Source organism: Aquila chrysaetos, chromosome 11 (genome assembly GCF_900496995.4).
Source record: "Aquila chrysaetos chrysaetos chromosome 11, bAquChr1.4, whole genome shotgun sequence".
Classification (NCBI taxonomy): domain Eukaryota; kingdom Metazoa; phylum Chordata; class Aves; order Accipitriformes; family Accipitridae; genus Aquila; species Aquila chrysaetos.
The window spans coordinates 142,893-165,783 of NC_044014.1; the positions used below are offsets into that span (position 1 = coordinate 142,893).

A 22,891-nucleotide genomic window follows, 5' to 3' on the forward strand; every position below is an offset into this window, starting at 1 on the left:
GATTGCATACATGAAAATATTTTAATATGAATAAATTACTATAAAGTGATTAGCTAAAATAAGACATTACCAGAAAATACAGTTTCATCCTTCCCCAACAAATAATTTAAAAAAATGTTTCTCTGGATTTGTTCATTCATTATTTTCAAGTAGATAGGAAAGGTTTACATTCGGTTTGTCAAATCAACACCTATACAGCGTGGTCCCATAGATGGCTCAAAGGTGTATGAATCACTCATGTGAGTATTTGCCTTCATCACAGAGAAGATGAGGTATGGCTGTAAGGCTTATATTCCCTACATCAGGAACAAATAATACATGCTTTGTACACCATCATCTCCATTGTAGAAATACATAAATGTACCTTATAGTAATTTCCTTCCTGCTACATCAAGGCAACCGCAGGAAATTATGACAGACAGTAAGCACCTGCCTCCATGTCAACAATGGACTAGGTAGGTCTTTTGATACATCAGAAAACAGCTAATACTGGGTTTTGTGGTTCAGTCCTTTATTGCTGTACTCCTGCAGCACACCATATTATTTATGGTTTGCTGTCATACTTGTTAGTGAACAAGCAACGTAGAATGCATATCAAGGTACAAAACCCATGAGTAGTCATGTCTTTTACTGAGAAAAAAATTCTGCTGATTCAGTTACTGTGCTGCCCAGAAAGGTTTCTATTAAAAAAAAAAAAAAGTTTAAAATGTCACACCATGTCAATATTAAGCCTCCCTTTGGAATTTTTGATTATGTCAACCCAGATTGCATTTTTTTTAACGTGACAGCTGCATTAAAAGAAAAAAAATGCTTTAGCTCTTATCAAGCATTGTTTTAAAGGACAGAATTGGTATGTTTGCTGAAAGAAAAGGATATAAAATCTTACCCTTTATAGTGTTCTTTGTAGGAAGTCTGTTAAAATGTGTGATATGATGGCTATACAGTAAGAGGTACACAAACACAGAGAAGACTCAGCTTACTTGAAAGGCTAAGTTCAGAACACAGGCATTTACCTTTCCATGTAGACCTTAGATGACTAAATGCAGGAACATAGATGATAAATGTAGACAAAGAAGTCAATTCTAGCTATTCATATTTAAGAAATCTTCATAAGTTATTGCTAGACTGTTTACATTAGACTGTAAACACAAATAGCAGACAGGCATTTGCTAACCCATATCACCTTTCAAGCAAGAGACTTTTTCTTTAACATATATATATGTTTTAACAAACATAGAGTATATATGTATTTATATTGTTTTGGGGAGGGGAAATAAATAGATATAAAAATTTTACAGAGCTGTTCAGCGTCTATGATGATGAAGAGTATCCTTCTAACAGCTACATCTAACACCAGCAGCTCTCAGCTGGCAGCATTACTGCATCTTCAGAATCATTTAAAACAAAACAGAAACACAAGTGATCTTCTAAAAAATGTGGAACAGCAACTGACTGCTACTTCAATGGTAACTTTTTGAGATGTGCTACTTATTAGTGGTTTATATGTATGTTATATAAATACACACAGAGACACATATATACACACACATACACAGATATATATCATTTCAGTTATTCCTGGAATTAAATACTATTTCATCTGTTTTCTTTAAACTCTATTCAACTTTTTTTTCTTAATTTGAGTCATAGGTTGACTTGGTCATTAATCGAAATACATTTTTATTAGTATGGTATGTACTGTCCTGTGGTTTTGTTTATGCTAGGTTATCTGTGTGGCATGAGCTATGTGATTTAAGTCAGAAGTGAGATTTTAAGGATGCAATTCCAGTTTGTCTTATAGTTACAATTTGGTATAGCTGGATGTCAAAGTTGTGCTATCTGCACACTTAAATCATTAATTCCATGTGAGTCTGCCCAATCCAGCCGAAGATGCCATTGTAAAGGACTTTTGCAACAGAGACTCCTGTCACTGTCTGGACAGCATCCAGTCATCCTGTTTGAGATACTCAAGTCCCCATGCAGGTGTTACCCTATGAAAAGAGCCTGGGGTTTTGAGGGGTTTGGTTTTGTTTTGTTGTTTGGGTTTCTTTTTAACAAACACTCTATCCATGAGTCTGGGTGTCAGCTAAACTGTGATGTTGCAAACTGGATATTTAAAGAAACCAACCAGAAAAATGTAATTCATAGTTCTGGAGCAAATAATGGACAAACTTTTCTGGGAGATAAATACTCTGTCTTTCAGTCTAAGCTGGCTGAGAACTCCGTATTCTTCAAATGTCTGAGGTCTAAAAGTGAATACCAAAACTAAGATTGGAAGACCCTAGGTTATAAACGAATGAAATTAAAAACTGCCAGCAAGTTACATACAAAGGATTAGCTGTAGCTGGCAGGGTTTAAGCATTTAGAAGATGTGGCAAGCAGAGATACAGTACAGGATAAGAAAAATACGTGTTTGTAGGCTACTGTTTTGACTTTTCTCTGTATGGGCTGTATTATCTTATTTAGCAGAAGAAACAGGATAATATTTTGTTTAGAAGCCACTGTTTTTGAGTTGCTGTAATTATCTAACTGGTAACGGTTATCCTAGCTGAAAACATTCATCAACGCCCACCATGACTGTACCTGTCGCAGTAGCTCAGGGAAGAAAAGGTGGCAATCAAGACATCTGCTCATGGCTGCATTCTTGAACTGTATGATTCCAGGCAGCTTGAGATGCAAGAAATCAAAGTGGTCACTGAAGTAGTTCCCTCTGAGGGTATATTAGTGTTTTTTAAAACTCAGTTGAGATTTTTAGTTCAGATCAGGAATGCACTTTCAAAGTGAATCTCCCAGTTGGCCTTGCTCACGGTGCTTTGATTTGCATTGTGGTACAATAACTGTATGAGGAGTGTTCCTCTCAGACAAAAACCAAACTGGATTCTCTGATGCACTCAAGCCACATCGAGTGGGCATTCAGTCCAGGGGGCCAGTCCAGAGGTGCTCTGAAGTGAAAATCAGTGAAAGTGTACAGTGTATAATTCTGCTCCTGATGCACTGTACCACTTGATAATGTAGGTAGACCCAGAGTGTACCCCGTGTGCTTAAGCACATAAAACTTCAATCTGAAAAACACATAAACACACATGCTTAAAGGCAGCAGTCTCAAAAAACATTTATGGTCCTTTCTGTATTAGGACCAGTTTTTCATCTGGAGCCAGACTATTTAGAGGTTTTGGGTTGGTTTTGGTTTTATTTTCTCAAAACGGGTTGTATATTCTTTAGTACAATATTTTTTGTGGTGTGTTGACCTTGGCGGGTTGCCAGGTGCCACCAAGCTGCTCTGTCACTCCCCCTCCTCAACAGGACAGGGGGAGAAAATACAATGAAGAGCTCATGGGTCAAGATAAGGACAGGGCTATCAGTCACCCATTACTGTCACAGTCAAACAGACTCAACTTGGGGAAATTAATTTATTGCCAGTTAATAACAGAGTAGGATAGTGAAAAATAAAAACAAAACTAAAAAAGATCTGCCCCCCCCCCCGCCTTCTTACCAGGCTCAGCTTCATTCGTGATTCTTCTACCTCCTCCCACGGCCACCCAAGCAGCACAGGGGAAATGGGAAATGGCGGTTGCGTAGGGTGCATCCCACGGGAGACAGTTCTCCATGAACTTCTCCAACATGGGTCCTTCCCACAGGCTGCAGTCCTTCAGGCACAGACTGCTCCAGCGTGGGTCCCCAGGGGGTCACAAGTCCTGCCAGCAAACCTGCTCCAGCGCAGGCTTCCCACGGGGTCACAGCCTCCTTCGGGCACCCACCTGCTCTGGTGTGGGGTCCTCCCTGGGCTGCAGGTGGATATCTGCTCCACCATGGACATCCATGAGCTGCAGGGGGACAGCCTGCCTCACCATGGTCTTCCCCACGGGCTGTAGGGGGATCCCTGCTCCACCGCCTGGAGCACCTCCTCCCCCTCCTTCTTCACCAACCTTGGGGTCTGCAGGGTTGTTTCTCTCCCATATTCTCACTCCTCTCTTCCAGCTGCTGTGCAGTGTTTTTACCCTTTCTTAAATATGTCACCACAGAGGTGCCACCAGCATTGCTGATGGGCTCAGCTTTGGCCAGTGTTGGGTCTGTCTTGAAGCCAGCTGAAACTGTCTCTGTCCAACATGGGGACAGTTCCTCGTGTCTTCTCACAGAAGCCATGCCTGCAGCTCCCCCTGCTACCAAAACCTTGCCATGTAAACCCAATACAATTTTACATGGTTCTTTTTGGTGAGGTGTCTATTCTTAACAAAATAATGAAGGACTTTTGCAAACATAAATGTTACAGTGAATTATTCTGCTCCCTTCCTTTGCTAGTATTCTGCTAGTATTTGATAGCATTTTAACTTCACAGACAGTGTAGTGGCCAAAAAAGTCATGTTGTTATGAAGAGTGGAATAAGTTACAGTATTTGTAATTTGTTTTAAATAATATTTATAAGTTCCTATGCACTGCACAAAAGTCACACAATCACAGAATGGTTGAGGTTAGAAAAGACCTCTGAAGGTCATCTTGTCCAGCCTACCTGCTCAGAGCTGTCGTGGTTTAACCCCAGCCAGCAGCTAAGCACCACGCAGCCGCTCACTCACTCCCCCCCCACCCAGTGGGATGGAGGAGAAAATTGGGAAAAAGAAGCAAAACCCACGGGTTGAGATAAGAACAGTTTAATAGAACAGAAGAGAAGAAACGAATAATGATAATGATGACACTAATAAAATGACAACAGCAATAATGAAAGGATTGGAATGTACAAATGATGCGCAGTGCAATTGCTCACCACCCGCCGACCAGCACCCAGCTAGTCCCCGAGCGGCGATTCCCCGCCCCCACTTCCCAGTTCCTATACTAGATGGGACGTCATATGGTATGGAATACCCTGTTGGTCAGTTTGGGTCAGGTGCCTTGGCTGTGTCCTGTGCTAACTTCTTGTGCCCCTCCAGCTTTCTCACTGGCTGGGCATGAGAAGCTGAAAAATCCTTGACATTAGTCTAAACACTACTAGCAGCAACTGAAAACATCAGTGTTATCAACATTCTTCTCATACTGAGCTCAAAACATAGCACCGTACCAGCTACTAGGAAGACAGTTAACTCTATCCCAGCTGAAACTAGGACAAGAGCCAGTTGCCCAGGATTCCTCCAAGGATGCAAACTCCACAGTATCCCTGGGCAACCTGTGCCAGTGCTCAGTCATCCTCACTGTGAAAAAGTGTTTCCTGTTGCTTGGATGGAGCCTCCTGTCCTGGTACATCTGCTGAGCGTTTCCTTTGACTTTTTTTTTGTAATACTAGCACCTCCTTTCCTAGAATTACTATCAATTTTCTGGTGAAAGAACTGAGATTGGAGTTTTTAAAATCTATGAAAATAATGCTACTTTTGAATTATTGTATAGGCATGGAGAAATCTCTGTATTCCTGTTGAACATTTTAATATAATGGATGAATTGCCGTCTAATTTCTACATAATTATTCTTCAGCATTCAGAAGACAGGTATAAAATTTCATCATTTTGCTTTAGCATTCTGTTTGTTACAAATGTCATTTTTTTTACTTGTAAATAATCACTATTTTTATTGTTTATTGCCTTTTACTTCTAATTTTGCTGGACTTGAATTTTAGGATAGTGAACAAATTAATATATAAATAAAACTGCCTGCAGCTCAAAGCTGTACGTTTTTCTGGTTTCCCTAATTATCTCTTAAATCTCCAGAGGTCACCTGAAAGGTTTCAGGCCATTCTTTGTATCCTCCTGAATTCTGTTAATAGCTTCCAGCTCTTATTGCTTATGCTCTTGAAAACGTTAGGAGGGGTCATATTTAGCTTTATAAAGCCACAAATGATCTCATTACTGTAGCCTAATTAGTGACTACTCATAAATTGAGTAGCAGCTGACTGAGTTCCTTCACCAATTGTGAAAAGTCTTAAACAATTGTCGTGGAACAAATGAAAATCTACCTTACTGGATATATAGCAATGAAAGAACTTTCCTTACAGCTCTCAGTTTGTTGCAGTTATTTTGCAGGTTTTTGCACCACAAGGTGAGGGTAAATATTGCATCTTGAGAGTATTTGTGAGCACATTAAATTAGAGGGTGATAATTACTCATCTAATAAATTTACTTCATATAAACAAGTCAAATAATCTACTCAGCAGTTTTCTGCTTTCCATAGATCAAATTTGTACAGTTCATTGATTGAGATGCCAAAAGTAAGTACTGCGCAGCAAAAAGGAAAACCCACTCAACCAAAGGGTAAGTTTAAGAGATAAAAATCATTACACTGATGTTATGAGAAGACTCATATCTTTCACTGTTGCAGTCAGTAAAATTTTTAAATAAATTTAAAAAGAATAGTAACTCTTATTAATACCAGAGGAAGGTAAATGCCTAAATACATGTGTTTCATTATCAGATATAGTGTACCTAGTCATAGTTTACAGAAATTTTGTTTATATTTGAAGGATAAAGTTGTTATAGATAAATAATTGTAGAGATTTTTTTCATTGTATATTTCTGTATATATTTTGTGCTAAACATCTATATAAACAGTTATTTCATTTTCAAAAAAATGCCATGGCTTTAGAAACTGATGGTCTCTATACAATAATTTCTTCAAGTACAAATGTGAAGTCTCAAAAAGAGTCTTAAGATGGTGTTATCCTCCTTTTAATAGTGCAAGCGAAAGTTTCTCGATTTCCTGTGAATCCTGATACGTTTTGTATTTTGTTGGAAAAAGTGCGTCTTTACAAGCAGCAAAAGATGAAGAGTCATCTTAAACAGACTGTCATTCAAAACTTGCAAGAATGTGTCTCCAAAACAGATATGGTAATATATTTGATTACCTTATATTTAAAATAGAGTGAAAAACATGTATTAAAAAACTATCATAAACACTCTATGCAGAATTTTCAGTTTATTCCAAGTGTAACATCCCTAGTCTTCACAGTTGCTAAATGCTGTGTACTCTGCTTCAAAATTTAATTTTACTGTGTTATCCTGTTACTGTTCTGAATGTCATTCAGCAGCTTTGAAATGTCCAGTAGTTTATCAGAACTGAAAATTGATGCAGTTGAGATCAATTTACGTGAAAATGTGCTGTACCTGTAAAATTTGCATTTGCAAATGTAAATTGCCTTTCATATCACATGAAAGCCCCAGCTGTCCCAAGAAAAAAATGGGATCATAGATCTAAACCCTTTAATCAAAATAAAACTATCTTAGCCAAAGATTTATTACTGACTTTCAACACAGGAAAGTTTCTTTCTAGAGCACACAGTATCTTTTGCGCTATAGCTGTTTATTTGGACACAGTTGATCCAAGTCTGTTAGTCACAAAATTTTGATTCAAAGACACATCTCATTGGAATTCCAAGTTTGTAGCTATGAACACTCTTAAATTGTAGATAATAAAAGTTTTCTGTTACTGCAAGAAGGCTCAGTTCTGTAAGGACATTGTTTTTCACAATCAGTGAACACAAATTGTGTATCATAAAGGTACACTGGAGAAGCCTGCAATTTTTGCTTTTACATAAGCTTTTAAGCTGCATGGTTGCAGAAAGTTTTCTACACATGAAATGTGCAAGTCTACATCCTAGCGTTCTAATTTACTTTAATTTTGGCTCCATTATATAAATATATAAAATTTAGGGTTTTCAATATCAGTCAAAATTCACTGTTAAATACAGCATATTAACAAAAAATGGTATAGGCCTATTTCTATCATTAATATAAAGGTAAAAAATATAGATCATATTAAATTTCCTGTACAAGTTTTCATTGCTTTAATCACATAACTTTGACACATCTGGTTCTTGAATTATAATTCTGTTTTATTCATCACATTAGCTTCTCTCAGTTAAAATACCAATTATTGCAGATGGTTGAAGTATTGATCACTTTTTCTTTTGTCCATGGCCAGCCTTTGTTGTAATGGCAGTTATGTAAAGATTGCTGTAGTTGTGTAAGTAAAGAAAAAGGTGATAAGATAATGTCAGGTAGAACAGACCAAAAAAAAATTGGCTTAGGTTTTTAAAATGTGCGTTACAACTTTCAATAATTATACATGCAACCTGCACAGAGCCACACAGAGCCCTGGGTGAGAAGTCTGTTCATTAATATCAACACTCTTCGACACTTAGTTGAGCTCATTTTTCCAGGTAGCGTTTTTGTGTCTATCTATACTGGCTGTTAGAAGCTTCAGTTTTTAGTGTCATCTTCTCCTACATCATTCTATTCTCTCCTTATCTATTTTCTTAATTCTGTTTTTTTTTTTCCTAAATTGGTTCCACTGATCTCTCCATACACTTTCATTTGCTTCTTTTACATCCATCTTGCAGTTTCTGTTTACTTCTCAAAGTTGTCCTTTCACAATTTCATCCCGTTATTTGGAGCACCACATTATCTTTTCTTTCTGCTGGTCTGCCCTGCTATTCCCCATTGAAATTGCAGAAGTATATTAATCACTTAAATAATAAATATTGACATCTTGTACTGATTCCTATGTCAGAATATTTTGCAAAATGCTGATGCTTTGAAGTAAAGTAGTTTTGAAACTGACTTTCTATATCTGTATTTTCCATTTTATGTTTCAAATGATTTGATTTAGCCTCTGATTTAACATAATACACCCTCCATCCTTGTTAAATAGCATTTGTAAGTATTCTGTTTTTTGTTGCAATGTGTGTGATAGACTCCAACAGAGAAAATAGATGATAATGGATATGATTTGACATCAGATTTCTCTGAAATATTAGAAATTATGGAAGAATATCTGAAACCAGTGCTGTCACAGTTTGATTTTTCTGATACCAGGTAAGACATTTAGACTTGCTTTATCATTATTTGTGAAAACTGAATGGTTTTCACTCAAGTCCTCAAATACAGGAATGGTTTTAGCAAGAATAGACCCTCTTGAATGAACTTTTTACGTCTTGAAAGACAGTATATGCAGGATATGCAAGACTAAGAGGATTGAAATGTGATAGACTAATGGCCATTTCTAACAAGCACTGTTCTCCAGCTTAAGTTATACAATATTGAGTTCAGGACGAAACTTTATAATTTAACTAGTTAAGGATAGGATTTCCAAATGACAGGAACTCCAAAGGGAGTACATCCTTTGTGTAAAATTTCTTTGAGATTGAAGCAGTTTTGTCTTTGTGTTTCCTGTGAAAACTTTTACTTACATAAGTACTAGCGCTGATAATATTTTCACTGTGATTCCTCTTCCCAGAGAACAGAGCACATCAGTTTCAGCAGCTGAATCGGGAAAAAGAAAATTGAAAGGTAAGGACGCCAAACATACTAAAATGCGGGGAATGTGCTCTCTTGAGTACAATATATGTATGTGCGTGTGTGTACAGACAGTATCAAAATCCTGTCATTCTAGTTTCAATTTTTTTGAAGCCAGGGAGAAGAAAAAGTCTTTAGCAATGGTTTTGTCTGTTTATTTTCTGTATCAAGTCAAGTATTTTAGTATACTTCCGAAGTGATTATTTATACGCTGGATGGAGCTATCCTTCTGCATGTATTTGCAGTCTTCCAAACTATACAGGCTTTAGACAGCTAAATAAAATGGCTTTATTACAAACCAGTCTTTTCAGGAGAAAAACCAAAAGAAAGAACTTAAGAAAGTTGATCTCTTTTTGTTTTGTCTTTTCCTGCATTTTATGTTATGGCAACTCACATGTTGTTTGCTTTAACACAAGCCTAACACTGGAATGTGTCCCTAAACACATTGCAAGAGAAGAGGCTTGCTTTGGGGATGAGTTTTTTTGCTTTATGGTGGGGAGCAGTGAAGTTTCTCAATTAAAATTACTAAAAAAAGATATACACTTGCATTTGCTTTTACCTGCAAGAGTTTCTTTCTGCAATCTGGCAGCTGGCTGCTTCTGTCATTCTGCAAAGACTGAATAATTTGTCTTCCATGTATTTGTTGTTTCTCTGTAGAACAGGAAAACGTTGTCATAATGATATTCAGTACTTTTTTTCTAAATAACAGAAACAAAGTTTCCTACAGAAAGGCACAGTTAGTATTAGATAAGAGCTCCTTTACAACTCTGTACTGTTTAGCCAAACACTGCTAAGGCAATTTTGCATTTGCAAACATAATTTTCTGGAATACATTGCATATACCTGGACTTCAATCTGAGGTAGTTGGTTATTAATACAGGGATTCCCTCTGAAGAACGAGTGGTCACAAGTGCATATGCATAGAAGTTTGACAACATCTTAGGAGTAACGGTATCAAAAGAAATACTTTTGCATAATGCACTTAATCCACAGTAAAATGGAGTTCAGGTGTCATACAATAGAGGAAATCTAGGTTTTTACTTCTAACTTCAATTATTTATATACACACTGAGAACTACTAAATCTCAATCATATTCTGTCACATTTCTTCAGGTACACCTATGGACTTAGGATTGTGTGTGGTATTACTAGGAGATACATTCTTTATGGAATTGCCTTTGGAAGCTCTGAGTATCTTTAAAGGGGAAGGAATTAGTTCTGTATCCAGAGATTTTTCTCTCCAGATCCTCTACAATCGAATACATCTGGCTGAGTCAGGTACTATTAGATAAACATTCTTTGCATTAGCATAATGATGCAGTGAACAAGATACTTAAAATTTAAATAATATGAACGATATGTTATATTTTACTGGAAGACTGCCACATACGATAGTTTTCCAGTATTTTAGATGGAATAGGTAGTACAGTAGACTTATTTCAGGCTGATTATAGTTGCAGTGCTAGCTATTTTAAAATAACCTCTACATATTAAAGAATTATGTAAAACTCAGTGGAATCTAAAATGGCTTGCAAAGTTTCAGTTATAGAAGTATGGTCTTCAACTCTTTAAAGCTGTTTTCAGCTGCACTGAAAAAAAACTGAAATAAGAATTTAGACTTCTGTTAGTTTTCTTTAACATTAGTGTAAGACTTTGCTCAAAGTATCAAATGTAAAAAACTTAATCATTGAGCTACTTTCTGTCTGTATAGCTAAGATAACATTAAGGTCAATCCAGCGATTCTTGTGCTGTGCATGAGCAAAATCAGATCCCACAGACTTTATGGATTTCTTTCATTACTGCAGACACTTGCACCCTATATAAACTCTTCAGTGAAATGAGTGTTAAGTGAGATAGTTGGACAGTTGGTAAACTTGTCCCTGTGGCATCTTAAAACTAATTTCTTATTTATTCTAAAAGTAAGAAATAAATGCAGGCACTAAGCAGTTTTTTGCATGAATCTTCTTTTACTGAAGTTAAAAATTTGAAGTCACATTTTGCTCATACATTAGATTAAAAACACATTTTAACTCAAATTAAATTATTAAAACTAGTGGTCCTCAGCTAAAAAATAAGCTAAGTTTAGAAAATCTCACTCTGTACCATGAAAGTATTCTGTTCCAAAGAGGTTCTTTTATTGTGTTCATATCCATAATATTTAGCACCTTCAGTATAACCCTTTCTCTGTTTTTCCATTTCACCCCTCCTTTGTAAAGTGAAAGAATTGTGAACAATCTGAGATTAGAGTACTTTTAGTCTACATACATGTTCATAAACCATTACAGGTCTATTAGAAATAGGAGTTTCAGAACATGTGGGGTTTTTTTTCCATTTCTGTTTTTCTCTTTTTTAAAGTGAAACTTCTTATGGTTGCATAATTTTAGAAGCAGATAAATGAGAGGAAGCATAGTTGAAAAGTCTCTATTCATGCAATTATGCAAGTAGCCCCTGAATAAGGAGGGAAACACTAGCCATATGAGTAATAATTAATATCTCAAACTTCACCAACTTGCAGTGCACTCCAGTGGTAACTGGCTGAGACATGTACTTTGGGTGATAGTCATATATACAGTGAGAAATGTGTCAGTTTTCTGTGTTTTTTTAGAATCGCTTAAAGAAATAAAAAGTCAGATTCAAATATGAAACTTTCTTTTTTCCTTTTGATCTCTGCATGTTTCATAGAATCTTCAGTTATTCCAGTAGCATCAACAATGAATAGATACAGCAATAGGCTTAGAAAGTCCTTTAGGAATCACTGTTCAACTCTGTCCTAAATCTGCAATGTAATGAAGATTTTGCATGTCTAAGGGATCACATGTCTTACTTGTTTTCCACTTTCAAGCCATTATTTTTAGGCAAGAGGGTTTGGGGAATGTCCTTGCCTTGCTGTGATGTGAAATTTATTTTTATTTTTCTTGTTTAATCTGTTATTATTATTATATCATAACAAATACAAGTAGTCCTTCAAGAAAGTTGTATTTTCTAAAATGGCCTATATCTTAAAAAAAAAAAATCTTTTCTTTTCAATTCCACAGAGACTGAAGTTAAAACAGATGTTGAAATATCTAAAGAAACAAAACCAAAAGCTCGTCAGAAAAAGAATGTGAAAACGGTGAACTTCCCACGTTTTTAAAATAAACTCAATAGGAGTAGCTCTTCTTTTTGTGTAAAAAATGTTAAAGAACTACAAGTGGCTTGCATAGAAGCTCATTATATATGCTAGAATTCTGAAGTGGAATAAATACCACATAAGTCCATAAAAATTTTACTTCTTATTGATTTTGCAGTAATGACAGAGTTGTTGTTCCTTTGAAAAATCATACTCTCTGTGTAAACGTGACATATTTAACAACCCATCAAGGGAGCTGCTTAAAGTTACTAAAATACTTTCCCCAACAATATAATATATTTCATATCATGTATGCACATCTTTTTATAAATATATATGTATGTATGCATATATATCTATATATGTGCACACATATAATACGCATGTAATGTAAGTATATGCATTGTAGATAATGCAGAATAGCTTGTGCTTTTAATTTCCATTGACAATTGAGTGTCATACTGCTTTTAATCCTACCTTCAAAACTTTAGAACATCTTTTTGTTAGTTGTTTGACACAAAGAATGCAATACTATTAATATTTGATTGAGACTTCTGCATGTAATAGAATATGTATTCTTTTTAATTGTAGGCACCAATTAATAGTGATTTACCCTGTAATTGCTTGCCTGTTGATACTAATAATTTTAAATGTATCCTTTCACAAACTATTAGCTAAGTGTATCAGTTAAACTTTCTTTTTTTGTTGTTTACATTGCATTGTTTACACTTAACTGTTTATCAGATATTGTGGACCCCTATAATGAAGGAAGACAGGCAGGTAATATATATTAAATATTTTCTCCACAAACTACCCATGGAATTTGGAAAATTTTGTAACAGAAAATGAAGTCATGACATCAAGAAGTTGACAAAAACGCTTAGCTTTTAATTAGAAGAGTAGTGCTTATCACCTGTCAAATGGTGCATCAGTGAAACAGTACAACCTGTTTCAGGTTCAGGAAAGAAATTAGATTGTCTTATTATTTCTTTCATATCACCAAATGTTGACCTAATATCGCCAAGAAAATAATTACCTGAGTAATCTTTCTTACTATGTAATCCAATTGAAAACACATGCTTAATTTCCAGAACTTTTTACAGAATTTTTAATTTTTCAAATACATGCCATAAAGATGCAATATCAGTAGTGCAGGGAAGGATATAGGTAAACTGAAAGGATATGATGCTTTGTATGATCTTTATTATACAAGAAATTTGCTTGAAAGCCATGAATGGGCTTGGAACAAACAGTACTGAGTGAGAATGGACTGGGACAGGAACAGTCGGACTCACCACACCTATACAGCAATTCTCAAGCTAAAGACTACAAATAAAGTGTATGTAACACGTAGTTTTTGCAGTCCGTTGAAAGGTGAAGGGTACTATGATAGACACAAACAGTCCTGTAAGGATATTTGAGAGGGTTGTTATTTCCTTTTGGAATGTATTTATTAAGGCAGTAGGCATTTGCTGTATTGGAATGGAATGAAATGGAATAGAATACAATACAATATTTTCAGTTGGAAGGGCCCTACAGTGATCATCTAGTCCAACTGCCTGACCACTTCAGCGCTGACCAAAAGTTAAAGCATGTTATTAAGGGCATTGTCGAAATGCCTCTTAAGCCCTGACAGGCATGGGGCATCGGCCACCTCTCGAGGAAGCCTGTTGCCGTGTTTGAACACCCTCTTGGTAAAGAAATGCGTCCTGATGTCCAGTCTGAACCTCCCCTGATGCAGCTTTGAACCAGTCCCATGTGTCCTGTCCCTGGACGCCAGGGAGGAGAGATCAGCACCTCCCTCTCCATGTCCACTCCTCAGGAAGCTGTGCCCCTCAGCCTCCTTCTCTCCGAACGAGACAAACCCTGAGCCCTCAGCTGCTCCTCAGAGGACGTGCCTTCCAGTCCCTTCACCAGCTTGGTTGCCCTCCTCTGGACATATTAATTCAGTCTGACACAAACACTTTAAGAATACAATTTGATCTCCTTTTTTCTCCCAGTGTGTGCAATGGTTTAACTGATTCACATTCATTAACCAACTCGCATGTATATCAAATGCCAAAAATTGATTTAATGGCGGTTTTTAATTGAGATAGTTATTAAACCTAAACTCAACACGAAAGAAGCTACTGAACAATCGGTAGTATAACAAAGTATGTCTCCATATGTTTGCAGTTTCTCCTTCAGAGCAGATCAAAATAAAACACTGTTTACCATGTGCTCAATATCTGGCTCTAGAGTATATCTTTAATTTGCAGTAGTATGAAAATGTAGTAAAAAAAAGAAAATGAATTATTAAATATGCAGTGTTCTTGGAGAGCAGAGGTGGGTTTGGAGTCTTGCTTTTTGAAATCAGGGCTCCAGAAACTCAGTTATTTTCTGCAACTGCTTTAAGTCCTCTCTGAGCCTCTGGAATAGAACTGTATGAGCAGTGCTGGTGTTTTCAACTCTTTACACTTTTTTCATGGTACCTAGAATTTTTCCTTTGTGCTTTTAAAGTCTTTAACCTGTCTACTAAATAATCCTTGTCAGTTATAAAATATACCTTTCAAATGGGAATTACAAACAATTTTACTCAGAAAATGTCACAACTGCTACAGTTTCAAAGCTGGACTTAGATTTCAAAAAACTTAAGATATAATGATGGCCTAAAAACCCCTATATATTATCTTGTAATTTTAAAATGATTGAAATTGAGATTGCCTAATGTCCTTTGTAGCATGTTAAGCTCATAATGATGAAATTCTCTTGTTACAGGAACTTTAAGTCCTTCTCAAAAAATAAAGGAAATCCTAGAAAAATACCATTACCTATTTACACTACAGTGGGAAGGAATTATTGGCAACATACGTGTTCCAAGGTTTGTAATATTCTGCCTGCTTTCATGTTTTATCCATGTTTATTTTTTAAAATTGTGCCTATTCCCAGAGGCTTCAGTCATAAGATAGGGTCACGTTGTCTTTCTTTCAAATACATATTTAGATTTGTAGGCAGAATATTTTAGATATTTGAAATACAGTGCCACAAAGTGAGTTAGCCAGATTGGTTGCATCAGAGTTGCTGTATATCTAGATAATCCAATTTTGACAAAAATTCTGCTGGTGCAGTCTTCGATGAATATTATAAGTATATGTGAACATAAATGTAATTTCTGGCTTCACTCATAACTGTTTTTAAATCTAAGTATTAAAAATTATAGCATCTCCATGCACATTGAATCAGCTGTAAGATTGGGGCACAGGTTTCAGAAGAAAAGTAGTGAAGGTACATCTTACAGTTTACAATTTCAAACATCTGATTGTGAAACTAATACCATTTTATGGAGTTCATTCATAAACACACTTCATTCTTTATAGAAGTACTTTACTTTTAAGATCATAGCAGTAGAGGGATAAGAGGGATCTTGAGAGGTCAAGCAGTGACAGGTCCTGTAAGTGAGTCAACACAGTCATCACTGGACCTTCCTTTATAACTGCTGGTTTAATCAGTCCTTTGAAATCTTCTCTACTTAGGTAAAATCACTGTGTAGGTACTCTAGTGTTTCTTCGTAACATTTATGAAGATTGTTACCTGTTACCAAATTGCATAGTTTTTGCTGCTAGCTAAGCTGATTATTCACATCTCTTTTCAAAACCTAATTTCTTCATATACTGATGGGTGCATACATGAATACTCACATTGAATATTAGACTAAATACTGTTATTTCAAAGCTGTACAATGCATACGTGGATGATTTTTTTTAGGAGAGTCTGGTATTTATCAAAAAATACACTATGCCTCTTGTTTACTATGAGATGTTACTAAACTAAGTATACCTCTGTATTAAAATAATTATTACTAATAGTCCATATGAGTTATTACAATTTCCATAGAATTCTGCAGGCTTGCTGGTCTCCTTGCTTTCCATGCTGACTTTTCTTATAAATATTTCTGGAGTAAATAACACTGAAGTGTTTGCTATGGATAATTTCTGAAAAATATTCTTGTAAAATAGTAACACAAAAGTAACTTCCTTCCTGTTTTCTTCCTTCCTTTCAGCCAAGCTGAATGGGAGCAGCTGCTGACAAACTGCAATGCATTTCTCTTCTATGGAATGGAGAGATTCATGTCTCATATTTTACTCAACAGACTGGTTGCTATGAACATCCCAAGTGAGATAAGCAAACTGAAAAATATTTTTTTAATTACACCACCTTTTGTTCCCTGCTGTGTTTATTTCATACTGTATCATTATCACAGTATTGATGTTAGCAATTAAGGGCTGTTTTCAAGATCCAGGGTTTTAACTGGAAAAACTTTGCGCTATGTAGATTTTATTCTGTTGCACAGCTTTCTTCTTATTCCTTACAAATAAGTTTAGTCCTTCTCCACTTCCAAATGTTGGAATGTCTTAAGTTCCAAAAATTGAGTCATCATCTGATAGTTTTCCCAGTAACTCCTCTCCTTTTCTATGGAATTTAGTATTTGGTAACAAAGTATTTTTTATTGTTAAGAACAACCTCTACAGTACAACTTCTCCAAAATTCCTCAGTCTTCACTCAGGCAAAGCAGAATTGTCTGTCAAGACTGGGTTAATGCTGAGTGATTACTGTGGTATTATGGAGCATTTGTAGACTCTGAGAAGGTATTTTTTTCTCTGCTTCTTCACAGCTAATTAGTCTTTCTGGTGTTGTAGCATAAGGCTTAGATTCAGGACTAGTGTTTCAGATTCACAATCTTCCTTTCTCCTCCTATTCCCCTCACACATCTGGAAGAAGCTCAGCTTTGGAGTTGTGCTGAATTTGTCAGGGTAGCTGAATTGCTATATCGCTATATTGTGTTGAGATGTAAAATAGAGAAAGACAGTACACATCAGATTGTGAAGCCCTGTGAAGCAACAGGAAGCTTCTTCAGGAAGTGTTGATTTTCAAAGTGATTTAAATATGTATATGTAAATATTACTGGAAATCAAGAAAATATGTCTTCCTATATACAGTGGTCACTCTTGAAAATGAGGTTTCAGATGTCTGTAGGCCACATATTTACAGGTCTGGCAACTTTTGGAAAGTTCCTGAGTACCTTGTTAACCCTCACCCTGTGCCCTGCTCTTAAAATATGCCAGGATTAATTCTCCAGTGCATCTTATTTCCTTTAATGGAGAATAAACTAATTTCAAATGTATGAATTTTAGTCCTCAAAGGATTGTTCTATTTTCTGACCACCTACACAACTTTTACTTGTTAGCTGGTAAAATTACTGTTGTCTTGCAGACTGAGTTTGAATCTAGTGTAGAGCCAATCTTCATGTTAAGAGTACTTTTATTAATAACTATGAACTGTGTCTGAGGTTTCTGAGGGCTCTAACCTGGACCCAATATTATTAAATATTATTGTTGGTCATTTACATGATGAAATAGAATATATCATTGCTGAATCTGGGTATGAGACCAGGCTGAGAAAGAGAATGAGGTGGTTCAGCAACTCCTGAAATGCAGGGTTACAATGCAAATTAACCTTGCTTTATGGCAATAATTAGTAGGGGGTAATTTAGGAGAGGCTAGAGGGAGGTGTTATACTTAAGCACAAATAATCAGTTAAACATTAATAAGTTAGGGAATGACTGCTTAAGGGGCAGAATTACAGAATAGAGTCAAGAGGTGGATCACAAATTAAACAATATCATCTTGCTAGGGGAAAAAAGCCTAAGCTCTGTATACATTAAGAGTGGTCAGAAGGCTATACCACACCATAGTTTTATTAATAAATATGTATGTGCATTCATACGTATATATGCATATAAAGCATACTTCAGGAGGAAAGATTGACATATTGAAGGGAGACATAATAATAGTTCTCACATATGTCAAAGGCTTTCCAAGCAGAAAGGTAATTTACTTCTCATCTGCTTGGGTTAGGAGAATAAGCAACAGGTTTAAGCTGCAGCAAACCAAACAGTGGGAAAAGCTTTTTAATTCTAAGAGTATTCTAAGTTATTTCACTGGAGGCCTTTAAGGAAAGTAAGGAATGTTTGAGATGTAACTTGGTCCTAACTTGTGGAAAGGAGCTGCAGTAGTTAACATTTCCATACTCCATGTTACAAGAGTTTATAACTACAGAATTGAGTCATGTAGGTCATTAGCCTGTAATAACATGGTATGTGGACTTCATTATTAGTTATACTAAGGTGGCACAGGAAAAAACCTGCAAAACACTGTGGAAAGGTGTAGCAAAGTTATATCAAATAATGTTAGGATGACTTTATTAGTGTTCTTTTACTTAATACTTGACAAATTTGGCTGAAATATATAAATTTTGTATTGCTTGTTTAGACTGTTCAAGAAATTCATTAACTTAAGAAAGTCCTGATTTACTTATATTTATTATGTTGGGCATTATTATTAGTGCAAATACCATTACTATAACATCTTTTTTTCCAGAATGCCATTTGGTGATACTTCTAGATCTGGTACGATCAAAGCAGAGTTATCAAAGAATCACAAACTCTGGTATCCACAAAAGGTAGGATAAAGTTTATTTCAGTAAAGTCCACAGTAAGGCAGATTATTTTTATTTCAAAGCAAAGTTAAAATTTTGAGTTATAAATATTCTCATTTACTTCTGCAAGTAGAAGGGGTCATATCTACACCTAAGGGAGAAGTTAGCCTCTTTATCTTGTAGCTTCATTCTTTACATAGGGCTAAATAGGATGAAAGCTCTGTTACAAGGCAATGATCAAGAAAGTACGACACAGAAACATTGCTACATTACACATTCCCAATTCTGAGTTCAAGATCCTCAAAGTATTCTAATTAAATATATAAAACTTCCCTTTAACAGGTAAACCGTTAGGAGTCCATCTAAGGTTTCATACACTGAACAGTTTAACAATCAACCAGTTTTTTATTTAAACAAATTATTATGGCATGTTAAATAACCTGTTCAGAATCTTTAATATTATTATCAGAGCTTTTTTAGCCTTAAAAGCATCTCAGTATTTTCCTTGCTTTTATGTTGACAGGTGGCAGGGTTTATATACTTTTATCATATGTCCATTACGAATTCTTGACAGATGGCACACAACAAATAACTTTTAAGGTATTAAAAGCAAGGAGAATAGTTTTAGTGTCCTAATTTTATTCATGAGTTATTTAGTCCATGCTGAATTTTCAGATAACCCAAATATACTCTCGAGGGACAAGAGGCCTTGTGGAGGGATGTATAGATTGGAGCATTGGGCAATCATCAATGGCATGAAGTTTAACAAGTCCAAATGCCGGGTTCTGCACCGGGGACAGAGTAACGCTGGACACAAGTATAAATTGGGAGAGGAGTGGCTGGCGAGCAGCCCTGCAGAAAGGGATCTGGGGGTGCTGGTCAACAGCAGGCTCAATGTGAGTCAGCAGTGTGCCCTGGCAGCCAAGAGGGCAAACTGCATTCTGGGGGGCACCAAACACAGCATGAGCAGCCGGTCAAAAGAGGGGATTAACCCGATGTGTTTATTGTTGGTGTGGCCTCACCTGGAATACTGTGTGCAGTGCTGGGCCCCTCAATTTAAGAAGGACGTTTTGGTCCTTGAATGCACCCAGAGGAGGGCAACCAAGCTGGTGAAGGGACTGGAAGGCACGTCCTCTGAGGAGCAGCTGAGGGCTCAGGGTTTGTCTCGTTCGGAGAGAAGGAGGCTGAGGGGCACAGCTTCCTGAGGAGTGGACATGGAGAGGGAGGTGCTGATCTCTCCTCCCTGGCGTCCAGGGACAGGACACATGGGACTGGTTCAAAGCTGCATCAGGGGAGGTTCAGACTGGACATCAGGACGCATTTCTTTACCAAGAGGGTGTTCAAACACGGCAACAGGCTTCCTCGAGAGGTGGCCGATGCCCCATGCCTGTCAGGGCTTAAGAGGCATTTCGACAATGCCCTTAATAACATGCTTTAACTTTTGGTCAGCGCTGAAGTGGTCAGGCAGTTGGACTAGATGATCACTGTAGGGCCCTTCCAACTGAAAATATTGTATTGTATTCTATTCTATAGTATTCTATTCTATTGTATTCTATTGTATTCTATTCTATTAACACAGACCATATCAAAACATAGGTACTTTTATTCACGTAATTTTTGGGACTGCCATAGTTCTGCAGCCAATTAAATATTATATCCAATCCTGTTAGGGCTGCATAAATACCTCTTGAGTTTTCTGATTATTCATTCCATGAAAAAGAAATAGAAAAATTCTTCTCTAAAAATACTGTTTAATCAATGCAATGTGTAAATTAAAATGAATTGTGTGTAAGATAGATTATACACACATCTACATATATAATAAATATGCAAATCTCTGAGTGTTTAAACAACCTCCTGGTCTTTTTATTTTTAATATCCTTTTTCACCTCCCCCAAACAGCCATCTCCTAAACCAAAACAAAACACGATTCCTTAAACTAGTTCAACTCTGAACTTTTGAAGTCTCACTTTAATAGATTAGTGAATTTTTCAACAGGACTTACATGCTTAAGCCTAAAAGCTTCCAGAAAGTTTAGAATAGCATTCAGTTAAAACTAAGTCACATAACTCTGTAGACAGACAGCATGTCCCCAAAAGATTACAGAAAACTTTAATTATCATCTTCTGATAAAGTTACCAGAGCAGAGGCTAATAAAAACAAAATTCAGCCTTCAATTTACTGCAGTTCCAACCCTACAGAGTATCACTCCCCTTCCATCACTAAAACAATAATACCAAAGATACTTATTTAAATATTCAGCAGTAAAAAAATCTAATCCCACTTTACAAGTGATTTGCTTTTAAGCCTCCAAATTAATGCCAAGCTTATGACAAAGAGCAAGTTTTCAGTTCCTGCAATATTTTATGTTTCCCTTTGGGAACCTAAGCAGAACTAAACAAGTCTTTTCACCTGATTCCCAACATTTTTACTATCTTATAAAGGATATTATGCAGTATTTTGTAAAAGTTAGTATGTTATTCCTCCTTTCACATTTCCTGAGATGCCCAGAACAGTAATATGACAGGGACCAATCCACATGGTAAAATTGCATCATGAAAAGATGTAGAGAGAAAGTTACCTAAATTCTTTGTATTAAATTTAAGGCGCTGTATGAATATTAGAAAACATTTTATGCTCAGCATACAAGAAAATGAGTCTGGCATTCCCTTTCCCCTTCTATTAAAAAACATTGTATATTTAGTTATATTTTTTGATATATTATGTACATTTTTAGTTTATTGATCTCACGCTTTGGATTTTCTTTAGTTATCTACGGCTTGGTATAGAGAGACCAACAGAGACAGCAATGCTTCTAAGCCTTACTGGTGTTCGTTCTATAATAGCCAACCAGTGGTACACTACCTTGCAAGAGAATGCAGAAAGGCTAGAAATTTTGTCTGAGAGTAAGTATTTATCTTTGTTCCATGTATATTATTTCAGACATTTGTATGTATGCACTCATGGAGTGTGTGTATCTACTTGTCTCCCATCTCTCTTTCTTTGCTCCTCACCAAATTTTGCCTGGAGTTTCCATAGGAGGTAAACTGCATGCAAGAGCCACCGTGTTGTTGACAGGTGGTTCTTTCAAACAGAACAGTAACCTAGTTAAATCAGTTTTAGGGGGGGGTCTGTTTATGGTCATATGGTAAGAAGAGGATTTCTATGGTGAGGAGCAGTGCCCTAGGACTTGGCAATCTGTAGTTACATAAACTATGGGGAAAGCAAAAGCTGGAGATAACTCACATCTTCAGAGATACAAAACTAAACCTGTAAAGGTATCCTTTTTCATTCAGTTTTAATTGTGAAGACACCAGGCTGTATGGTTAACATTTCTTGTTTTTCAAAATTTTCATTAAAAACTCACAGAAAGTAACATTTCTTTCCAGATTTGTTGAGCATTGGAAGAACAACTGGGCAGACAGTCCATATTCTTCAAAAGAATAAGATTCACAGGGAAAGGGATTCTATTAAAAGTAAGAATTAAAAAGCTTAGTATGAAAGACTGGCAGTGCATGTTAACTAGAACCTGGTAGACCTATGGGTAATTCACAGGTATAAGTGGAATCTTTTGGATGAGCTATGACAAATTTTTGTGACACTTCTTAAAAGAATTGAGAGTGGGAAGACCACTGATCCAATATTATAATTGGAGTACCTGTATTTTAAATATATAAAATTTTGGGGAGTCTTCGTCATAGCTGACCAAAAGCTAAAAGTTACGCTCCACTGAACTGTTATAAAATGAAGTAGTGTGACTGAAAAGTTACATCAGGAACATGACATGAACAATAGAAATGGTATGGATTATAGACTCCAAAAACATAAGTTGAACATGCAGTCATTAGACAGTCTGTATTGTAAAGGGCACACTATATATATGAAATTCAACCTAGCGTCTTGTTGGAGAGGGGAGAAGGATTTTTGAGTAAAACAACTTTTAATATACTGTTTATAAAATTACATAGATTTTTTCATTGTATGGGAATTACCTCTTAAAACAATGGTAAATAAAATAAATTTTAATTATAACTTACAC

At 36.1% G+C, this 22,891-nt stretch overlaps 1 protein-coding gene across 2 annotated transcripts in view; it reads left to right on the forward strand.

The window, feature by feature from the left end:
- Positions 1-22,891, forward strand: part of CFAP46 (cilia and flagella associated protein 46) — a 101,714-nt gene that overhangs the window by 74,441 nt on the left and 4,382 nt on the right. For both annotated transcript variants that reach the window (XM_030030593.2, XM_030030592.2), the window contains exons 46-60: positions 1,299-1,466; positions 5,374-5,471; positions 6,151-6,230; positions 6,652-6,803; positions 8,668-8,789; positions 9,211-9,263; positions 10,383-10,547; positions 12,305-12,381; positions 12,970-13,030; positions 13,123-13,158; positions 15,136-15,238; positions 16,418-16,530; positions 18,795-18,876; positions 21,622-21,758; positions 22,242-22,328. In XM_030030593.2, coding sequence (XP_029886453.1) covers positions 1,299-1,466; positions 5,374-5,471; positions 6,151-6,230; positions 6,652-6,803; positions 8,668-8,789; positions 9,211-9,263; positions 10,383-10,547; positions 12,305-12,381; positions 12,970-13,030; positions 13,123-13,158; positions 15,136-15,238; positions 16,418-16,530; positions 18,795-18,876; positions 21,622-21,758; positions 22,242-22,328 — 1,534 coding nt within the window. The remainder of the gene's footprint in view (positions 1-1,298; positions 1,467-5,373; positions 5,472-6,150; positions 6,231-6,651; positions 6,804-8,667; positions 8,790-9,210; positions 9,264-10,382; positions 10,548-12,304; positions 12,382-12,969; positions 13,031-13,122; positions 13,159-15,135; positions 15,239-16,417; positions 16,531-18,794; positions 18,877-21,621; positions 21,759-22,241; positions 22,329-22,891) is intronic.